We start from the raw sequence: 23,148 nt of genomic DNA, 5'->3' as shown, positions 1-23,148 counted from the left end.
CAGATACTTAAGAAAGGATGTATTTTATCCAAAACAACATGCACGTACTTCATCCAGTACTCAAGTCTTTTAATGTTACATGATTTGAGACTACTGCATTTTTTATTACCAAGTACAATTTCAAACTGTATACAGTTTTATACACACACCAATGTTTGTATATGGAAGCAAATAATTAGTAAATATGACAGGATCAGTGAAGGGAACAAGATAATTTGGTTTCTAAAACAATTGTCAAGGTTTTCACTGTATAAATGGACAATACTTTTTTTTTTTCTCTGTCTTATGACAATAGGTGTGCAAGTAACATTTAGATAACTGTTCTCGTGGTATCTCATGATGTCCTTACAAAGACTATCTCAGAAAAAATTCTCTGCTTCACTTTATGTTTCTGTATCCAGATTATTTTCTTACATCTCCTTGAGTACCAGAGAAGCTGACAAGTTGATTTTACAAATAAACCTCCATGTATTATATGGTCCCACTCAGCCAGAAGTTTACTTTTCAGTTTAGCAAGACCATTTGGACACTAAGGACTGGCAGACTTCACTTGGCTCTCGGTATAGGTGCTCTCCCTTGATTTCAGGACAATCTTGCTAACCCTTCTAGCATACTCTACCTCAACATCTCAAAATCCAATCAAAAATCCAGGTTCAGGAAACACAAGGAGAGGAGCTGCCCACTCTAGCAGGGCTCCAACTTCGGTAACAATAGGAGAACCCTGTCCCTTACCATCACCACCTGTGCTCTTCAACAGGGTGTGGGTCTAAGGCTAACTATAAATTCAGCGGGTTTACCTAAACCTTTATTTTACTTGTCTTTCACTGTAGACTTTGGTAGTGTGTTGATTTAGACAGAGTTGGACAAAGATGTACAATAAAAACACTTTCCTAAAAGATCTTTCCCTGCTGGATTGGTGATTTTATTTGACTATCATTTATAAAGAGAAGATGCTTTCTCTTCTAAGGAGAAGAAAAAAATTTCTGTTGCATTTTTTGAACTTAGAAATATCAGAAACATTACATCTGTGTCAGAAGGGGCTAAAAGTCAAGAGAGAACTCAGGTATCTCATGCTATTAAACAAACATCCAGCTCACCAAAGACTTCTTTGAACAGGTATGAGCCAGAGCCAACAGCAGAGGAAGACAGGAACATAAGCTCTTATCATCTGATTCTTTATAATTTTGTTGAAGCATCTCAAAAAAGTTGGATCCAATATCATTATTTTTCATGACTTAAAATCGTGTCCTGATTCATCTATTTTATGCCTCTGGATGGTTACCAGTATCTAATGAGTACCATAGAGACAGGAGATAGTCAAGAGTCCTTTCCCATTTAAGCCATGAAAAGTTAGCCATACTTTAGCTTTTGATTCGGTTGTTGACATGTTCTCCAGTTCCAGCGGAGCACTGCAAGCTAGGGAAATTTGAACTTCCAAGACAAAAAATCAGCAAGAACACAGAAGGAGGAAGAAAAGCCACAACAAGCCACATACATAAAACCCTCTTCCACAGGCTTAAAAGGACAGGGGATAGTCAAAAGTAGTTTCTACATCCTCTCCCCCACCCACTACACACCTTCTTTAGAGCACTTCACACAAGGCAACTCCTACTACTTCTGGTAACACCCCTTCCAAACTCAATTAACACAATCAGGAACAACAATGTCATCAGAAAAAGGAAGTCTTCCTTTGTCACTGCAAGTGAAAATGGCTATGGGGTTGAAGAAATGATTCTGACTGGGTCACAGAACTATTGATACTTATGTCCTGGTTTTGGCTGGGATAGAGTTAATTTTCTTCCTAGTAGCTGGTATAGTGTTGTTTTGGGTTCAGTATGAGAGAATGTTGATAACACACTGATGTTTTCAGTTGTTGCTATGTGGTGTTCAGACTAAGTCAAGGATTCTTCAGCTTCTCATGCCCAGCCATCAAGAAGGCTGGAGGGGCACAAGAAGTTGGGAGCGGACACAGCCAGGACAGCTGACCCAAACTGGCCAAAGGGGTATTCCACACCATGTGACATCATGCCCAGTATATAAACTGGGGGGAGTTGGCCTGGGAGAGATCACTTCTCAGGAACTAACTGGGCATCTATCAGCAAGTGGCAAGCAACTGCATTGTGCATCACTTGTTCTGTATATTCCAATTATTTTATTATTATTATTGTCATTTTATTATTGTTATTATTATCATTACTAGTTTCTTCCTTTCTGTTCTATTAATCTGTTCTTATCTCAACCCACAAGTTTTACTTTTTTCCCCCTGACTCTCCCCCATCCCACTGGGTGGGGGGAAAGCAAGTGAGTGGCTGTGTGGTGCTTAGTTCCTGGGTGGGGTTAAGCCACAACAACTTACCACTTCAAAAACCTCACACAGGCCACTGGGATCCCACTGTGGGGAGAAGAAGGAAGAGAAAACAACTCCCCCACACCCTTCAGAGACTCATTTGAGTCAGAGAAGAGCTGCATACACAGAAGAACATCCTGCATGCTTGATTCCCGTTCTTTTAACTCATTTTTGCATGTGTGAGCCTTTCTGTAGATGCATTATCACACAGCAGGTCTGATGAAGATATTAACAAAACTAAGGCAGAAACCCTCTGGGACAGGACCACATCTGTCAAGGTCTCTGTACGCTACCTTATTAGAAGTAGTGAATGCCCGGTAATTTACAAAGTGCAAGCCTAACCTACCTGAGCCACACCACACTTCAGCCAGGTGGCACTCAGTCTCGCCAGGCTCCTTGCACAGCTCCACCACATCTCTGCAGGTCGTTTCAGGGGTGACTGGCACCTCAGTGAAGTGCTGCTCATTGTTACTGAGGTATACTGTCAGAAACATCTGGAAAAGACAAAGGCAAGAGCACACAGTTACTTTATAACACAAAGCCAGACTGCACATGAGAGTCACAATCCTCTCATTAAATGGATTATTTTCAACACAATTGTATCATTTGTTAACTACTGTGCATACAGAATTTCAAAACAAAACCAAACTTCTTTTTAAGGTACAAGCAAGTGAGACACTATGGAAGTAATTCTCTGCTCAACTAAATTACATTGCTGGAGAATTGTTTGGTTTTACATCTGGTCCTACTGCTCCTTCCTTCTCTCTGGTGATGTGCCAGAACTCCTCCCACCTTACTATACGTATATACTGCACCCATTTGACACAGCAGGAAAAACAGTCATCTAGAGTTCAGAAATATTCTTTACAGTGAAAAACAATGGCAATTACATCTGAAGAAAAAAAAAAAAAAAGACTGGAGCTTACTACATAGGCAGTGAAGTGGAAACATAATTTGCATTTCCATAACACATTTCATCGGAAGGTTTCTTAGAAACACAAGTTGACTTGCTACACCCTTAGTCTCAGTCTGAATACAAGGTTCCCCCCAAACACCATTCACAGGAAAGCAAGGATATTTTACTTGGCTACCTCTTCACAGCTGCAGAAGGATCCTTGATCTTTGGTTATTATTCTGTACAAACACACCACACAGCTAGACATTATTCTTGCTCATGTCTTTCCTGCCACAACTAGAAAATGAGCATTTTAAGAATTAGTTGCCTTATTTGATAGAAAATATTGATGATCACTGCCTCTGAACACCACCTCGCTATATGCTATTAATATTAAACTGCTATCAAAGCTTAGCTCCTAGCTAAAAATTTACGTCAATTCTCTTCTGAGACCTATTCTCAACTTCAGTATCAAATGGCTGCTAGTCACACGCAGCAATCTGTGTTCACACTGTGTGAATACTCTGGAACAAGTATTTTTGATGCCACTGCAAAGTGAAATTTAGCCTCATCATCTTCACAGTTTTAGGAACCCCTCTTGGAGATTCCCCCAGAACAGAACCATGCACACACACATCCCTAACATCTCCAAAGGCTTTTGAGGGCTCTTCGAGTGCTGAGAGCCCCTCCACCCCTATGAGAGAAGCTGTCTTTATTCTTTTAAAAACTTCTACAAAAACATTCCACACGCAGCATGTTTTGTTATACAGAATATAAGTATTTGTCCCACTTGTGGCAGTATAAACACTTGCAAATAATATTTCAGGCCCTGGCACTGCACCAGATTTAGCACCAGTTTCTGATCTCTGGTTTTGCCCAGCTCCCCAAGACAACATTTCTGATAAGTTCCTAGAGACCTTCTACACATATTCACATAGCAAAAAAAGTCTGGTGAAAGAGAGCTCAAAACTGTCTGTAATCCTTAGGAAAATGTTCAGATGCCCCAACCATTTTGTTGTCACATTATGGCAAAAAACCAAACACACACACACTTGAAGCTTGTAAGGAGAGAAATTAGGAGAGAAAATGTGGAAAATGCAGAGGCAGCAACAAAATTCCAGTTACTGACCGATGGAAGCTGGTGAATCCCGTGGAGCGCAGGCAGGCAGATGGAGCGGGACACCCAGCACTTCAGGATTTTAGCTTGAATCCAGGCTGGGGTCACAGCTGATCGCCTATGGGTGGCAGGGAATTTGTTTTAACACTGCTCCCTCTCTGGTATGCTTTGCGTGGACCAGAGCTGTGTGGCAGGCAGTCAGGTAGGATCAGCTTACTACATCCACTCATTATATAGCAAAGACGGGCGCAACCATTGCGCTGTTTACAGCACAGTGCATTGAAGTACTGACCTAAATTAAGAGACAAAGCTTTCCAAGCAGGAACTCTGATACTCAGCTTTAATCTTTTGTCACTGAACATGCTATCTTTTGGATGTAGTGTTTCTAGAGGAGACTAACAGTGAGGGATGCCATGTGCAACGAGGTAGGAATATCACTTCATCACAAAAATTGGGGCAGAAAAGTGTAAAATAAAAAAGAGGCTCCCAAATAGCTGTAGAGCAGGGTTATGTAGGTATGTAAAACACATCAACATTTCACATTTAATGCTGTACAACCTCGTATTCAGAGCAACACTAAAATTGCACAGGCTGTGTATCTGCAGTAACATTTATTGGTTTTAAAATATGAGCTCACAGATGGGCATTAAGAGAAAATTATAAAAAACATGGCATTATACACAAAGCAGACCTAATTTGACCCTAACAGGGCTGTTCACTCTTCAGTGTGCCTGTTTATATCCAGTTGTTAATCCTTAGGATTTACCAATACAGACGACTACACAGGAAGGATCACAAGTTGCCATTTCTATCCACAATGCTCAGGATAATTACTAATACATTAAGCCAAGAGCACTCAAACCTGGTGTGTGGGGGCCATTTCTGAGACTTGGTAGTGTCTGCATTACCTCTATCCGACATATTCTACGAACTGTGGGAAAAAAAGCAACCAAACTCTGCAAGTTCCTTAAAAGCATACCTCAAAGTCTTACAAGTCTAAAGGAACTAAAAGGCTACAAAATTAACATGACCTTCACAGTTACCTCGTTCCACTTCCCTTTAGATGCAACGACAATGCTGAAATGATTCAGAAGTCCTCTAAGTAGTTGTGTCCCTCCTCTCCCACCCAAATGGTGGTCACATTTACTACCTTGCAGGAGAGAGGCAAGGCGCTAGCCCTGCCTGCTCCACTGCCTGCACATTTGCGAGGTCCCCTGGGGTAGCCTGCTCCCACCTGGCCGCATCAGAGCCTAGGGCAAGCACTGACCAGAGAGTATCCATCACAGAGATGTCCCTCTCCCCAGAGAGAGCTGGGAAAGGTAAAGAAGGCTGGTGTGAACCAGAAGCCCGCTATGGCTTCTTGGCGCTGCTCGTATCCGTCAGTGACTGCTGGTGCTTGCACCACCTCACATTAGGACCCCAAGAAGTCATCCTTCCACTGGGAATGGTTCAAATGCAACATTTATTAACTACCCTACCAGCTAGTTTATATTGCTGTTTGATCACTGCGCAGCAGTGAAAAACAAAGGAAACAGGAATACTCTCATGACACCTTGTTCAGAAGTTTGAATCCTGCAGATTGCATCAAGCTAGAGCATAAAGCCGTCTTTTACTCCTCCCTGAAACCGAAGATGTTAAGACAGTTATATACAGGCATCAAGGAGTTAAGATAGAAGGAAAAAAGAAGAAACAACATGCAAAAAATTCAGTTTCAAGCTAGGCGTAAGTGAAAGAGTTGATAAAAAAAAAAAAAGAGGAAGACAAATCTCAGTCAGACCTTGCACTACTTTTAAAGACAGCATCCAGGCAAATACTGAAATATCTGACAATTCCATATAACCTTGGATGAGGGTTTTTTCCTCACTTAGACTTTTAAAGATTCAGTTTTAGGAATGCCCAACATACAGGCTGAGCACTTTTAAACAGGAGTCAGGTCCCTAAGTTCTAAACTAAAGATTTCCCCTTCACTCCCCACCGCCAAGATGTACTCACTGTTTGCGGGTACTGAAGAGCTTTAAAATGTAAAAGCATTCCAGTACTTTGCAAGAAACCAGGGATGTGTTGTGTACCTACTGAAGCAGTTCCTTTTAAAAATCACATCACAGATTTCAGCTGACTCTGCTACAGCTTAGAAAATAAAAGTTTGCAGTTATGGAGCCACCAAATGAGGCAGTTCGATCGAATGCACCAAGGGCATCAAAGGGATTACCAAGGACACATGAGCTAAAGCAAGAGATAGTTTTTGCAAGGAATGACTCTGACATATGACTTATAAACAACTGAATGGCAAAACAGAGTACCAAACATAAAGGACTTTATGTCTCAAAAAAGCCTGCCACTTGAGACACAAACCTAAGAAAATCCAAATTGGTATGAATTACAACTTTGAGTCCTCTCAGCATGAAATATATCATTTTGTTCCAAACCATGTTACTTATGCATCACCTCCAACTACAGCCACTAAGTCTGGACTGTAACACACCCCGGAACAGGAAGAGAATGTAGCAAAAAAGCAAACAAACAGGAGGAGAGAAGAAGGCATCAATTAAAGCAAGTCACACCCAACTTTATAATCCTCCATCTCTCTTCTGCACATCAGTCCCAAATAGCCTTACATTTGCCCACAAATCTGATCCATTTGTTGCTAAGCTCACCAACGGGATCATTTCACACAATTGCACTGATATTAAATGCGACATAACAGGTCTCAACATCTGTAAATAAGTTTTCTTCAACTGAAAGTAAAATATTTAAGAATAACTAGTTCTACAAAAGTGCTAGGCTATGACCACACTACATTTTGGCTCCTGCTTTGTTATACTAAAAAAAAAAAAACCCCAAAACAGCTTCTAAACCCGTTTGGAATACAAACCTGAGCAAACACATGCCTTACAATTTACATTCATCCAATGAGATATTGTTTCTTATCAAAGACCTGATATCAATCTTCTCTTTAGATCAGAAGACCTCAATTATTGATTAAAAGGGGGGAAAAAATAGAAATGCAATTTACTTTTCAGCTTTGATGGTGTTTCTGTAAGGATCAGACTTCTTTTACTCTTTACTTATTATGAAACTGGTATCACACATCTTGGGTATTAAAAGGCTGTTAAATTGGACATTTTCTAATTAATATACTACTAATACTCAATTATTCAGGATGCAAGTATTCAGGGGAAAACTCTATTATTGTGCATGATGCAAATTAAAATGCAAGGACTTCATTAATCCCTGAAACTACCCAACTTTAAAGGATGAACATACTTTTTTTCCCCAACAGTTTCTAGTGAAAGATCTAATTCAGATCATAAAATTTCAACAACGGACAACAATCTTCCAGGGCAAAACTCAGTCCTTTATAAAATATTATAATCAAGTAGAGAATTTATTAAAACAAACAAACAAACAAAAAAACCCCACCAACAAACAAACTTAACCCTGGTTTTCACTATTTGCTGAATTCCTAACTTTATGCAGTCTTCCTGTACAGCATATAATATATAATACAAACTGTGGCATCTATTCACATACCATTTTTCATCTTCAAAGCATCTTATGACCAGGAAGCTGTGACACAAGCAAGCTGTTTCCTACTTTACAGACAGGGAAACTTGAGGCATACAAGAAGGCAATGACAGAGACAAGAACGTTATTTGGTAGCCAAACAAGCACACTGCCTCTCAAAATAGTCGTTTATTTCATTACTTTGCATTAGAGCTCATAATATAATTCTGTACCACCTTCCATATTCTCTGCATTTTAGACCAAAACTCAATACCCTTGAGCCACACAATACTAGTGTTGGGAGTTTTTACATTTCTGTAAGACAGCTAAGTAATGGTCTTAGCTTGTGAAACAAATTTTCTTAGCTCTCATTTTTAAGGAGGCATTGGAAGTCATTCTTAAGGTTGATAATGCAATGCTTTGCAGTAATATTCTCTCTATTGTTATCCAAGTTATACCTATTAAATTACACTGCAAATGTTTCAACATAGACAATGTATCTTCCTACAACATGGAAAGCATGTACACCCGATATGCTGTATAAACAAGCCTCTAAAAAGGAGCTCATAGCACGCCCTTCAATGACTTTTCTACACAGTGTGGTTACACAGCAGCAATATACATCAATACAGAAAATGTATTTCACAATTATGTGAAATAGCTTTTTTTAAACACTGTGTGGGATGGAAAATAATTACAAGAATATAATTTACATCCTGAACTAAACCATATTTTTAGAAGTTAATTTTAGTTAGCTGAAATACTAGCAACATAAAATTTTTAGAATGAATAGATTAACTATCAGATTTCAAGTACAGATGACAGAAATGAGAAATAACTGCTTCCACCCACAGACCTGATACCTACGGTTTCAATCACAAATGAGTCTTCCCTGATAAATGTAAAACCCCTCCAAACAAAGAGTTTTAAATGGAAGTCTTGCATCTTACCTAGTGGGAACACTGATGCTGCACCTTCCCAGATAGCCATAAAGAAATCAGCTGCTAAAATAGGTATTTTTGCTGACTTGATGCAACTTTCTAAACAACAGAAGACAGCCTGCACAACAGCACATTCTCCTGTTCTGATAAGCAGCATTCTGAGCTGGTGCATAGTTACGAGTCTGCGCTTAATGCAAAGTATACCACAATAATAAAGTAATTCAGTGATTCTTTCGCATCAAGTTCCTCAGAACCTGAAAACAGCCCTTCAGGAGGCAGCATCCTCACTTATTGTACCTGAAGATTAAGGTAAGCAAAAGATTAAGGTAAGCAAAAGATAATAGACTTACTAGAAGACAGGCACACGGGATGATTGCTATCCCCGATCCTTTTCATATTCAGCTGTTTAATAAAGCTAGGTTCAACAGAAATGCAGAGTAAAGTTTAGTATTTGCTGATGGCCACACCCAAATGCATGGAGTTAGGTTCTTGCCGTCTCACCCACTGCACACACTACTCCATTTATATTGTACTGGCTTTTGGCCATAAATATGAGAAAGGAAGTTATGATGCAAGGTAGGTGGAGTACAGTAGGAAGCACCATGGGACTGTTCAGATTATTCCCAGTCTATATAAAGCACAGCCCTTTTCCCTTTCAATTGTATCACAGAAGAAAACAAGACTGAGCCTTTAATCTCAAAGGTCTGGTAGTTTCTGCTTGTATAGATTATTTTAAAGATAAGTTTATTATGTATTTGTATTTTATCTTTGGTAAAAATGTCAATTTTTTCCAGGACTTAAAATACAATGTACATCTATGTGCGCTTTGGGAGGTATGGGGAAAAAGAGCTACAAACAGCAAAGAGGAAGCTTTCCCCTCCCCTTCCTTTTTTTCTCCCTCTTATCCTTAATGCAGAGAGAGAGCAGAATGAAAGCCATCTGCTTTTGGTATACACTAGTTACACTGGGCAAACGCTATAGCACAAACACCACATTACATCTCACTATCAGGCATGCATCTGAATCATCATTAGGGGAATCTGAAGAGCTGCAAGGAAAACAGTCCGAGTTCTGGCCAATCATTGCTACCAGCTGAAATTAACGGATGTAGGTTTGCAACCTTCCTACTTTCATGGACTGCAACCTCAAAGACAGAGCTCAGTGCTTCAGTTCAGACTTACAAACGAGGAAGATGCAATTACAATCTTCCTGCCAAACCTTATAGAAAATCATCATCATCTTAGTTTAGCCATTTTGATTTTGTGAAATCTGTCAAGCGTAGCTCAGGACTGGTAAACAGAGGATTCCTAACCTACATCCTCCCTCTTTCAGTAGAGTATTATGCACAAGGTCATTAAGACAGCTTTCTGAACAAAGACTTTTACTTTGTACCCAAGTTACATTTTCCAACTTGACACTTTTCTTCAGTCATTCTCATACACAAGAAGAGAGCAAACATCCTCCCATAAACCAGACATCAGAAAGGTGTATGCAAATGAAGCTTACTATTTTGGATGAACGCTAAGCACAGGCGCAACACACTCCACGCTCCTTGGTTGAGCTACCACATATCACTGAAGGCAAGAATGTTTCAAATCAAGTGTGGCTTTTAAAGCCACTTACACTTTTGCACTGCGGGTATCTATTCTAACATCAGCATTAAATAGAAGAAAACGTTCTAAAAGATACAGGCCAGTTTGTTTGGGTTTTAAGATACATAAACTAAATTGGTTTCAGTAACATATGTAGGAAACTACAACCTTTTACAGAGCACCCACGTTTGCCAACACATCACATACAGCTCATTCTGCTCGGACCTGAATCCACACTTGGATTTGCATCAATTTAGTTAAATAACTGCAGGAATGGTAAACAAACCCTGAATATATTCTTCATATTGTACCACATGGCAGCACGTTCACAGATCTCTTCCCATTGCCACCTGTAAAGTTCCTCTCCTCCACACATTTCCCCCTCCTCGTACTCTTCCCCTTTCTCCCCAGATCCTTCCTTGTGGCTCCTTAGAGCCACACTTTTGCACTGTTGGACACTTCACCAAAACCTGCTGCGAGTTGACTAGCAGAAAAGCAAGCCTACACACGGTGTTTGGACTTGCACAGTTGGTGTCCTACTTGGAGCTTGCTCCTCCTCCTCCTGGAGTCAGCAAAGGAGAATTGGGTCTTTGGAGGCTTGCCCCTTCAGGCAGACTCTGCCTCATCTTCTGAGTTCAACACTGAGTTATAAACACTTGGTACACAAGGAGAAAGCAATTAATACTATTTTCAGGCAGATAAAAAATGGTACCACATAATTCTTACAATAGGTGCTATGCTCTGGAAAAGGATAACAGTCTAACTCATACAACATAACCACAGGGGTTTACAGCTGCTCCTCCTCCCATTCTTCAGTATCGCAACACACACTGCACCTAACAAGAGCCTAAAGCCAAGGCAACATCCAAGTATAATGAATGGGGTTATGAACTCAAGCTTAAGCCTGAATCATCTCAATTTTCTGTACTTGCGTCAAACCCAGAGGCAGTCTCTGTACTAAAAAAAAAAAAAAAAACAAAACAAAAACCCAAACCTCAAAACAACAAAAAACACCCCACCTAAATAAAGGAAAATAAAAAAAGAAGCTAAGCTGCTCTTGCTGCTCTAGAGCTTTGCATCCCCCCCATTAGCAGTAAGTGTTCTCTTAGCCTCCTAGACAGCTAGAGGCCAATAAAAAGCCACACTAAGTGCTGCCTGTCAGGACACTTGAGAATTGCACCTCTCAAAATTGTCCCTTAAGATGCATGTATATTCTTACAATGAAAAGAAAGCCTAATATTTTTCCTGGTAATCAAAAAAGATTTTGTACAAGCCGGTACCCTTCATGGAGAAAAGCAAAGTTACACCTGCATCAGGGATGAAAGCATATTTAAACACAACCTACACCTAAACAAAACAGGCTATCACAGTAAACTGACACCTATACCGCCCACACCACACCGCCCACTGCCTAAGACACCAACTCTTTACTGGGTTTAAAAATACTCATTTTCTGCTTTTCCAGCCAACATAATAACCTCACCAATAAAGAGACAATCAACATTCACACCAGGAAGCACTCAACCTCAGCCCACCAGAACATGCACGTCAAATCCACATTTATCATGAAACAAGTGCCTGACCCACACATCAAGCAAATTTATTACCTTCTATTTACTAGCAACAGGGGGCTGTGCTCCTGGGAGCACCCCTTGGGGAGGCAGAGTATTTAAGTAGAAAAGAGGATTTTTTTTTTTTTTTTGGTGAGTCAGTGTCTAACTCAAACACTTTAAAAAAAAAAAATCAACAAGAGAGCAGAAGCTTTGTGATTTAATAGCAACACAAAACAAATCATGTAGCAAGTCAGAAAAAAAAGAAGCGTAGAACACTGGTTTACTCCAATCCCAGCAACTTCATAGAGGTTAGTGTCAAACACCTTTGAAAGTACTACTCCTGACATCATGTTAGTCACCCCTCCAGGAAAATAGCTGCCAAAATCTGTGTCCTACCTCCATAAAACAGATCTATGACAAACCAAAATGCTTACGACATGCACAGGTAGGTCAGAGGACACACCATTTCTGGCACCTGAAACAATGACACATGTTTAACCACATGGGTAATTCCAGTATGGGGAAAGTCACAGGATATACTGTTTGGGCTGTTCTGTGATACAGGCTGACCAGTTTGGTATCCTGAAGTGCATTACTACAATGTGAAATTCAGGGGCATTTTAGCACACCACAGATTGACATCTCCTTTATGCTGTGACCCCAGAACATGCTGTTCAGTCATCTACCTTCACGACAAGCAAAAAAGAAACAAACCCAAACAAGGAATGTCAGACCATGTAGCACAACAGTCTGTGTGCTTTACTGCTTTCAAGGTCAGCTCCAGCTTCCCATATACTTGCCTCCAGGAAGCAGAGGCTTCCTGCTATATGAGCTTCTCAATCTCACCAGGATAAATATATGTTTGCATTAGTCCAACTTAATCCTCACAGTGAGCAAGAATACCCAAAGGTGGTGGAGAAATTCCCCTCTATTACCATCTCTTAAGACGACATGGAGGTTAAGGAAAACATAAGGTATCATCTGACTCCTACAGCTTAGCTGACCTAAACGGTGAGCTGACAGAGGCAAGCCATGCTCTTCTCAAATCCCCTCCATTATGTCTGATTATGCAGCCACATGGCAAATCAATTCCACCATCTAAGCCTTTTAGTTGCTTTTTGTCTTTAGTGTAGGTAGCATTTCCTCCCAACCAGCTGTTACCCAACTCCTTACTAAATTTAAGGGGAAGCTACAAAAGACGCATGGCTTTGGGTGGGGATGGAAACCAAAGGAACAAGACCATCCATTTGAGCAGCATCCTACTATTAAATTAATTAGGTGTAATGTCACACCATACCTCTGCAGAAGGGTAGCTCTTTCCGATTCACCACCAGTTCTGGGTGGGAACGCACTCCTGTTGTAATGGAAGTGTACCTTGAAGAATGCCAAAGACAACCAGCACAAAATGCCTATGCTTGATTATCACATCTATTTGATAACAGCTGAAGTTATTTTTCAAAGCCATAAAGAAGGGGGTTTGTCCTACCACTTCTGGGCTGCAAACACACAGGAAGTCATTAGTAACTGTGCAGATACTGAAGAATACTATACTACAACAGCACGCACTCGATTGGCACAGAAGACACATTGAGCTTTTGCACCAAAGCAGATGGATCTTTTTTGTTACTTTGCAAGTTAAATGGGACCACTGGGGCTATTCCAACACTGGAAACGATGGATGGTCAGATGGTCTTAGTCAACCACATTATAATGGGATATGTACAACAACTACAGCAGAACTGGGAAGGACAAATCTTGCCCCTTCAGTCAGCCCGTTAGCCCACCAAGCACCCCACTTGATCTAACCTTTGCTCCTGTAACGTGGAGCTCTACATTCTTTAACTTTCATCAGGAAACATTCAGCTACTATAACAGAAGCTGCAGAAGGGTGGCAGATTGTACAGTTGATCACTGTCTGACAGGTTTTATTTAAGTGCCGCTCACTCCCCAGAGCTCTTTCTAGGCAATACGGCGCTCTACATAGACATGCCAGCTGAGAAGTGAAGGAAGGGAGAGCAGTTCATCAGAGCGAGGCAGCAGGCTTGCTGGGTGGCTCTGCATGTTGTCACCAGCAAAGTCATGACTGTCACCTTTGCAGACAGCCTTGTATGAGATGGTGGTCACTGAGGTGATGTCACAGCTATTTTAAATGAATTAAACAGAGTTTAATCAAATCAACATTTATATTATGCCGGGCTTCTCAACAGGCTTCTTTTGCCCCAAGAACTCCAGAAATTGTCCCCCTCAGCCTGTTAGTATTCATTCAGCTTCCCTGGAGGTAGAAAACTTTTTCTCTAACCCAACCTCACTAAATGCTATTTGCAAGAAAAGCACTCTAAATAACGATGGTTTTGTGCAACACTTGGAAACCACACTGTAGCAAGGCCTCATGGGCAAGGCCTACGTACAATAGCATAGGAATAACGATGCAGAGGCAAGAAGCACACAGTGCCATTTCCATAGCTTCCCCACACCAACCTTTACTTGTAGTAAAACATGTTCTCAAAAGGCTGGAAGACACAGCATGGCTATCAGTGATAAAGTGGCTATGGGACAGCACGACAAGTAGGCAATGCTCTTCAGAAACACAGCTTATGACCCATGGCTTTGTCATTTTTGGTATTTCACTAAAGAGCTTCGTGGCATTCTCCAAGGAGGTCTGGAGTATTTTGCCTGGCCCCTACACACCCTGCCTTTCACAACTCAGTGACACCTCCCTCCCTCTCTCTTTTGCACCCAGAAATCAGTCATATTCCCTGCTACGCCAGCTTTTCGTGAACACTTCATTATGTTGAGACACACACAGTCTTAGCTACAGCTGAAATCAGAAAACTTCTAAAAAATTCTGGGAATCCCATCCTCTAGAGGGTCTTCCCAGACCTGGGATGCCCAAAGATGGCAAGAATGGATTTCACTTCCCTGGAGAAGTCAGGACAGCAGCCATCAATCACTGCTCTGCATGGCCCAGATACTGATCTGGGTGAGGTTGTAGATTCAGGGCAGCATACACTTATGTAGGATGGAGAGCAGGGTAAAAAAAGGTGTTTGCACACACTTTAAAGAAAAAAAAAAAAAAAAAAAAAGCACACCAGACAAGCCACACTCTCAAGCAGCAAGGAAATTACCACCGCGTTACAACTGCACAGGTATGACAGAAACAACTGAATACGAGCCCCAGCCACAGGGAGTAAGAGCGTTCCTGTACATTTCTGTGTGATTTGCTAGCCCAGCCAATTTGCACAACTTCAACTTTGTCCAGCAAAACTAAGGAATAGGGGGGTGAGATCCCTGTGTGTCTTGCTGAAGTGGCTACTGAAACCCAAAAAGGGGACAATCACCTTGCAGAAGGCCAAGCCTCCACACCTTGAGAATGCAAGACAGGTACTCTACACCAGTGCTTACGTGTAGTCTTCCAGCTCCTTATTTGCACACTGCAAGGCTGCAACATGTTCACAGACCGGCAGGCTGCTGCTCCACTGAAGTATCAGAGCACATTGGTGGTTTGGTGAGCATAGAGCTCAAATGGAATAACAATGACAGCATTAAAAAAGAACCCGCTGAAGAAGATCTAAGAAAATATGGATTTTTCCTCTTTTAAATGACAGAAGGAAACTGAAGGTTAGAAAAATACACGATTCCAGAGACTCTTCCTTCGCTTTCAATTTAAAGAAACAATGGGATTTAATACTCTATTGCAATAGAGGAAAACTAGTAATCTAAGCTTAGACCTAAATTGCTCCTTACACAGTTAAGCTTCACAAAAGAAAAGTATCAAAAGACAAGGAAACTCTCCTAAATTATTCAACAAAAAAAAAAACCCCACATGCTGCTTGTTATATCCAAGATATGCCTTAAACAGTGAAACAGGAACATTGCCTTTACACACATGTAAAGAATTTATGAACAAGCACTTCTTCTGGGGACTGTTCTCAAGTGTGGAACAGAATAAACTACCATTAATGTTCTCTCCCCATTCATGATTAACCCTACAGAAGCAGGGGTGCAAGCAATATAATTACTTTAAGCAAGATCATTTAATGCTTACGTTGGATATGACAAACTTGTATTCCAGCTGCACCACAATGTACCAGTTGGTTTGACTCTACGGGTCTCCCAAATCCCAGGCTGAACTCACTGCATGACCTTTAACAAATGGCTTAACCTCTCTGCACCTTCCACTCACTTTATTAATTGCTCTGATCTGTAGCAGTTAGTATTTTACAGGCCAGATGTTTGATATTGAAAGTGAGAAGCTTTCAAGTCAGCAATGTGAATGTGTCTGTGTTTTCACTTGAGTTTGGGTACTACAACTATAACCCAGATACATTGCAGATAAAGGTTTTCCTGAATCATTTCATAATCAAGAGAACGGTGCAGAACAAGGGATAACTGCAGTACATTTGATTTTAAAATGTAGGTGCTTTACTTTGCAAAAGGACTAAATAAAGATGTCAGAGTAGGATTTAAAAAAAAAAAAAAAAAGGCAAGAAGTGTTCCCCTAATCCTCCTTTTAAAATAGATGCCAATAAAAGCTAGGGCACTGCACACGTCAAAGAATCGTATCATATTAAGACCTGGAAGCATCACTGTAGCATAGAAGAAATTGTTACAGAAACAATGGTACCATCTCAGTAATAAAATTTTTGGTATTAACGCCACAGCAACGAAAGCCCAAAGGGCTCACCCTTTAGACACAACCAGGTTCAACATCCACGTAGTGCCATCGCTCTGGTGAAACAACTGATGAGGACACATGCATGACTAACTCTGAACACCAGCAGCAAGATCCAGAATATTAATGATTAACAAAAAGCAAATAGCAAAAGCAAGCAGAAGACTAGTTTCTGCCTTTTAACATGTCCAGCATCATGACAGAGCGATGATTGCTGTTCTGTCCCCGATTCACTCACCATTCCTCCTCCATGAACATTTATCCCAAACTACAGCAATCTAACACCATTTTAGACAATGTTTCAGGTCTTTCATGTTCCACAGAAAAGCCTGAAACCTCTAGAACAGTTAAGCAACAGTGACTAAGATCATTAAGTATACTTCACATGATGTCCAGGATTTCTAGTGACCTTTATACACAATATCATCCAACTGTTTAAGAACTGAAGATCAAAAAGACTTAGCCTGACTCACAAGTGACTAAGCTGAGAGAAACCAGGCCTAAAGATAATAAAACTGAGAGCAAAGAGAAGAGTTTTATCTGCTCATTACCTCATGAATAGGAGCACCTTCCAGTTTCCAAAACATTAAGTAAGTTTTCACACTTCACAAGAAGTCGACAGCCCACAGATTAAAAGGATCTGGGGATTCCTTTGTTATCAGTGGGCCCACGCAGAGGGCAGCAAGAAGTCCTCCTCCAGCTGTGCCACCAAGCCATGGGAGGCAGCTTAAGTCAGTCTCGCCAGGGTTATCCAACTCCCTCTTCAGAGAAACCATGCGGCAGCAAGGCACAACTCTGCCCATAATTAAACAAGCTCAATAACACGCACAGTGGGAGAGCAAGGAGAGTCCCCAAGGCAGACTACTAACAAGGACAACGGCTAGACAAATGGAGCATTTTCAAGACAGTTTCTTAATCAATAATTTGAAAGGAATGCTAGGCACATTGCCATTCTGCTAGTTTATTCTGCTGAAATAACCTTTATACCTGCCTCTTTTAAACTCCAGCTGACTTGCATGTAAATTAATCCCACAAAGCAGACCTGCTCGCTGTTAAAGCGGAGATCTCATCTGGCAACACTAAGAAGAAAAAAAAAAAAAAAAATCCTGTGAATTATCCACCCATCCCAAACTTCATCACTGCATAGCAGCCCTTGAAACAGTAAATGCAGGAGCCCCACGAGGCACTCACACCCTGAACTGTTGAATAGCTCAGAAGCAGCATAATTAGCTATTCCCATGGCCTCCACAGCTTGATCTGGTATGAATTTGTAATATTGCCCTTCCCCCATTTCTGATAAAAGCCACACAAAGATATTTAACATACCGCAGCATAATATAACACAAATTGCAGACAGAGGGCTAAGGTATTAAAAAAAGTCACCTGAGAAATTAAGTGCATTTAAAACTATTCCTGGAACAATTATTCATGGGACAGAAAAAAGAAAAAAAAAAAAAGATCTTGTAACAACATGAAGGGGCGGGGGGGGGGAATAGTAGTCTGGGAATCTCAAGGCAATATTTCCTATTGTGCATAATGACAGGTCACAGTCTATAAGAGAAGTGCAAGAGGTAGGAGAAATTTAGTGCTAAAAAAGCTCAGCAAAACAATCACCTAAGCTTTATTCAGCATTCTAGACAAAATAGTTTAAACACTGAATACCACATTAAAATGTCTGAATACAATCACAGTATTAAAACTTTTAAATGGTTAACATTAAATGGAAATTCAGTTAAAAGAACACACAACAGATACTAAATACTTCGATCAGGTGAAGATAGGAGGCATGTGCTCAGAGGAGCTCAGTCTGAAGCCCCATTCATGCACTGAAATCCATGCAGGCAGACAAGAAAAACAGTTAATGACCAATAAACCTGATCAGAGCTTAAATAATTAAAAGACTACAGGAAATGGAGCTGAGATCCTACAGATCACTTATTGGTATCATAACAAGCTGTTAAACTCTACTGAGGGTCAGTTTGTTTATAAACTTATAGCTGCTCATCTTACAAAGCGCAAGAGATTCATTTCTGTTAAAGTTTCTTTAGTTAAGCTGCAAGAAGTGTTTCCTAAGAAAATTGCCCAAGATGGGCTACTACTCTACTACTTCAGTAATTCAGAATCCATACGGCAATTCCAATTAACTGCCTAACAGAACAAGCAAACCAACTTTAATTGTAGGGGTTTTTTAAAGGTTAAAAATACATTTTAAAAACATACACACATCCACAAAGAAGTGAGCATTCTGCAATGAAAATATGTACTTTAAGTCCAGTGCTCACTGGACGTAACAGCTCAGAGAAGACCACTTGGAACAAGGCATTCAACAGACTTTAGAAGGAAACCACAACTCATTACAGTATCAAAGTTGCAGGGTTACACTTAAAGCTTAGTTTAACTTGATTAGGAAAGAACACATCCTACCAGGAGACTTCAGTTTCAGAAATTTAAGTCATTTCTGATTATAGAAGGCAGAACTAATTTAGGAATTTAAGCACTCTCCAGTTTGCCAAGTGAGTCCCTAACCATAACAATATATCTGCATGTCTGGATCCATCCTGATTTCAAGGAGGCTCCCAATAACTACTGCAGGCAAGACAAATTGCAAAATGGACCTCATCTAGGTCAAGGGGTTTTGATCCAAAAACTTCTTTGGGCATTAAAGGGTAGCTCAAGCTGCATTACCTCCTACTATCTGCGAAAAGCCATTTATCCAATATGCATAATGATGCAAATTATTTCTCAATACACGCTCATCTTTAGGGTAATAATGTAAAATAAGGGAGAGAGACCAATTATGCTGCAGAAAAATATGCTATTTTAGAAAGTGTTCCCAGCTCCTTTTCACTACTTAACAGTACCAGTCACACTCCCACAAGCCTTCGCAGATGAAAGGTGAGACAACTTCACACAGCTTGCCAGCATTAACCCTGTTACTACCTTCATCAGTACAGCTACACACAAATTACTTCATATTACACCCTTATGCAGACTTCTAATCACATTGTCCTGACATATGGTTACAGCAGCAGTTTAGCTCCTATCTGTCTTCACCACAAGGAAAACATTCCAATTTCAGGGTAGTCTCCCAAGAGCACAAGTAGTTACGCTGCTACAGCAGTTTCCAGGCTTTTCACTGGCAGCTGCTCAGAGGTGAATTCCTGGCTGGGCTCACGCTTGCTGTATTCCCCGCTTGGGGTCACAAGCCCTCCTGTATTGTTTAATCCCTTGTACACGCTACCTTCTGGAGCAGGGGAGAGATGGATCTGGAGTACAGAGTTAAAATCTTATACAGGCAATTTTATTTGGACGGTGAGGAAGAGAAAGAGACACTGTAAGAAACGTTAGGCAAGAAACAAAACATTTTGCAGATGGTTTAGGGCCAGCCTACTACTCATTCAAACAAGGCAGATAAAGATACTCAAGACCATGAACACCTCATTACTGCATAAATAAAAGAGCAGTCAGATGTCCTGCTCCCTCCTGACTTTCTTCAAACCCTCCTCTTCCCACCCCAAACTCTTTCAATCTCTTTTTATAAAGATAAGTGAGATTACCTTTATTTTTTTTTACATTAACTAAAAGACAATGAGGAAATTGTAGAAATACTTCCAAAAAAAGATTAATAGTAAGAATTACTTTTGTCATTGCATTTTCCACACTTTCATATTCACATTCATGTGGGTATATTTACTATAAAATGTTTTCAAAGTAGCAAGTAGCCGTTTATGTGCCCTACAGCCAATGGACCAGAGCACTTCTGTTAACACTCTTTTGCACTGCTGGAAATCTTATCCCTCTGAAGACTATACCAAAACTCAAGGGTTTTTTGTTTTATTTTTTTTTTAAAGCTGAATTAAAGTTCTAATACTTATAATACTTATATTTTTAATTCCTTTAGCCACATTCAACCTTCACAAATCTTTCATTATTAACAGTAAACACAATGTGAAAAGGCTGTATCCATCCCTTTATTTACGGGTTAAAAACCAGAATCACTAATGAGTCGAGTCATCGGCCAAAGAAAAGTCTGAGCCACCAGGGCAATGCATACTCTAAAACTTGTCACCTGCACATGCTGATGGGATAAGACTGCTCCTGCTTGTTTTCTGCTTTATTTGAACTCGGTGACAAGGAACTGGCCAGCAATAGCATCTCTTAGAGATTTCACTGTTACATGAGGGTGCTTACCTAGCTGGGTTTTGACATGGGTTGAATTAACACCTTATTATATTTACTGCTTGTTTTTCTTAGTTTTTCATGGGTAGACAACACCACAGTTGCACAACACATTGACTATTTAATCTGTAGTTGGGCTCATATTCCGTCTGTTCCTCCCTCATTAGTTGCAGCAATAGTTACCCAGCCTTCTCTAGTGTTTTGCTAGATCAAATTATCACTCATTATTTCCTCCTAATTGCAGAGGAAGAACCTCACACCGACAGCAAAACAAGCATCCCTGAAACACTCATATCCTTCCAGCACGGATTCCCAGTTTCACCTCCCAGTACAGTTCCTTCCTTGCTTGATTCAGTCAGCTCCTGGAAGAGTTAAACTGGAAATAATCTTTAATAGAAGAGTGCTGTTGAAAGGACTACCTATGCATGCAAAGCTACTCGGTATCAAGCGCGGTAAGGCAGGCCGTATCGCCCGGGGGAGGATGGCAAAGAGAATGTTTTAAGGCACCCTCAACTCGGACTAAGCAGGTATTAAGCTTGCTGGGATTTTCTGTACATATTCCAGTCTCTCGGAACAACAGATTATGGATTTCAAGGGGTACCCCTGCTGGTAAAACCAGGTGTTCAGGGGCAGGCATGCTTTTTAAGGAAACCAAGTGTTTTATGTCTTCACCTTCATGTGCTTTGTGCTGAAAACTAAGCAAAGCTGCTGTGCTATGCTTTCATCCAACTTCAGCTGACAAAACCGGTGTAGTTTTAAAATTCACGTTAAAACTCCGATAGGAGGTGGTCCTCCCTGTCCCTTTTGACAGTGTTAAACCAGAGACACCTCCCAGAGCAGGGCAGGTTTAACACACACAGACTCGAACAACTCCTGAAACTCTCCCAGCCGGCAATAGGAATACCTACCCCCCAGAGCTCCTAATCACTTTAAACCGTAAACAACATGGACACCATCTTCCCCCTGAGTCCGAGCACTCGAAAACAAAACTACCCCCCAGAAGCAGCAGATACGGCTCGTTTCAAGGCAACTTTAAGAACTTCATACCATTATTTAAAAAAGCAGGATTCAGAGGAGGTGCCTGTTTACTCCGCGGGGAGCGGAGCGAGCAGTCCCAGCGGGACAGACTTAGATTCCCCCCCCCCCCCCGCCCCGGAGCGGGGCGAAGGTCCCGGGCGCTGCGAGCCCCCCTCCGCCGCCGCCGCCCCCCCGGCCCCGCCGCGGTGCTACCGGGGCCCCGCGGCCCCCCCCTTCCCCCGCCCTGGCTCTGCTCCAGCGGGCCCGTCTAACAAGTTGATCCCGGCGTGAAGGAGGAAGAAAAGGAAAGGCTGAGAGGAGGTTAAAAAAAAAAAAAAAAAAAAAGCCGGGAGGGGGAGGGGAAGCCCCTGCGCGGCCGCACCGGAGCCCGCGCTGGGCAGAGGGCGGGAGGCAGGCAGGGAAGGAGGGTCGCCCTCCCGCCCCCCTCCACGTCCGCAGGATCCATTTTCCCTCCCGCTGCCCCGCTCCAACTTTCCGCGCCCCGGGGGCGGCCCCCGGGCGCCTCCCGCCGCTCCGCGCCGAGCCCTCGCGGCCCTGCCCGCCCAGCACTCACCGGCATCATCTTGGAGCCGAACCGCATGGGGGCGGCCGGTGCCGGCCCCGCCGCCCGGAGCGGGAGACCGGCGACCCGGGAGGCGGAGGGCCTGCGCTAGCGCCGGGACGCGCGGGGAGACCTGTTGCGGGAGGCGCCCGGCCCCGGCCTCGCCGTCCGTCCTCCGCTTTGTTCCCACCGGGCGCCGCTCTCCCGCCGCTGCCGTCGCCCCCGGCTCCGCTCCGAAACTAACCCCTGCCCGGCGAGGAGGAGCCGCCGCGCCCCGCCCGCCGCCCACCCCCGGGAGGGGCCGGCGCGGCTCCCGCGGGGGCCGGCCCGCCTCCTGCCCCCCGCCGGGGGGTGCGCGGCCCCGGGGAGCCGCCGCGCCGCGCCTGGCCCCGGCCGAGCGGGGGGCGCAGCTTCCACGGCCGGTGCGGCGGGGGTCAGCCCCCCCGGGGCCCGGGACTCAGCGGGGGGGGGGGGCTGTGCGTTACGAGATCCGTGTGCGTCCCCGGGGGTCTCCTCCTCCCGCGACACCCCGGCGAAACGCGCCGGCAGCAGGGAAGCGCGGGTGGGAAGAGGCTGGCCAAGGTCAGGCTCCAACACTGGAGCCTCCCCGGGTCTGATCCGCGAGTCCCGCCTTCCCTGCTGCCTCAAACGGATGGTCCTACCGATAATCCCCTTTTAGCTCTTCGTGTACGCGGCCAATTTAGCATCGCTGCTCAAGGTACCTTTTGGTTTTTTTTTTTTGGGGGGGGGGGGGGTTGCTGTTCTTAGT

At 42.5% G+C, this 23,148-nt stretch overlaps 1 protein-coding gene across 2 annotated transcripts in view; it reads right to left on the bottom strand.

Annotated features, from left to right (window-relative positions):
• TP53BP2 (tumor protein p53 binding protein 2) overlaps window positions 1-22,699 on the bottom strand; it is a 50,688-nt gene extending 27,989 nt beyond the window's left edge. The window contains exons 1-2 of one of the 2 annotated variants that reach the window (XM_052805434.1): window positions 22,392-22,699; window positions 2,694-2,841 (exon numbers count right to left, since the gene is read on the bottom strand). In XM_052805434.1, the coding sequence (XP_052661394.1) occupies window positions 2,694-2,841; window positions 22,392-22,418 (175 nt within the window). In that variant the 5' untranslated portion in view covers window positions 22,419-22,699. Of the gene's footprint in view, window positions 1-2,693; window positions 2,842-9,154; window positions 9,300-22,391 lie in introns of those variants that run through there. The other variant, XM_052805435.1, reaches the window with a different exon arrangement.
• Between the last annotated feature and the right edge of the window lie 449 nt (window positions 22,700-23,148).

This window comes from Harpia harpyja, chromosome 13 (assembly GCF_026419915.1).
Source record: "Harpia harpyja isolate bHarHar1 chromosome 13, bHarHar1 primary haplotype, whole genome shotgun sequence".
Taxonomy (NCBI): domain Eukaryota; kingdom Metazoa; phylum Chordata; class Aves; order Accipitriformes; family Accipitridae; genus Harpia; species Harpia harpyja.
Note: the sequence above shows the minus strand (reverse complement) of the source record. Positions and strands in the feature narration are given on the sequence as shown.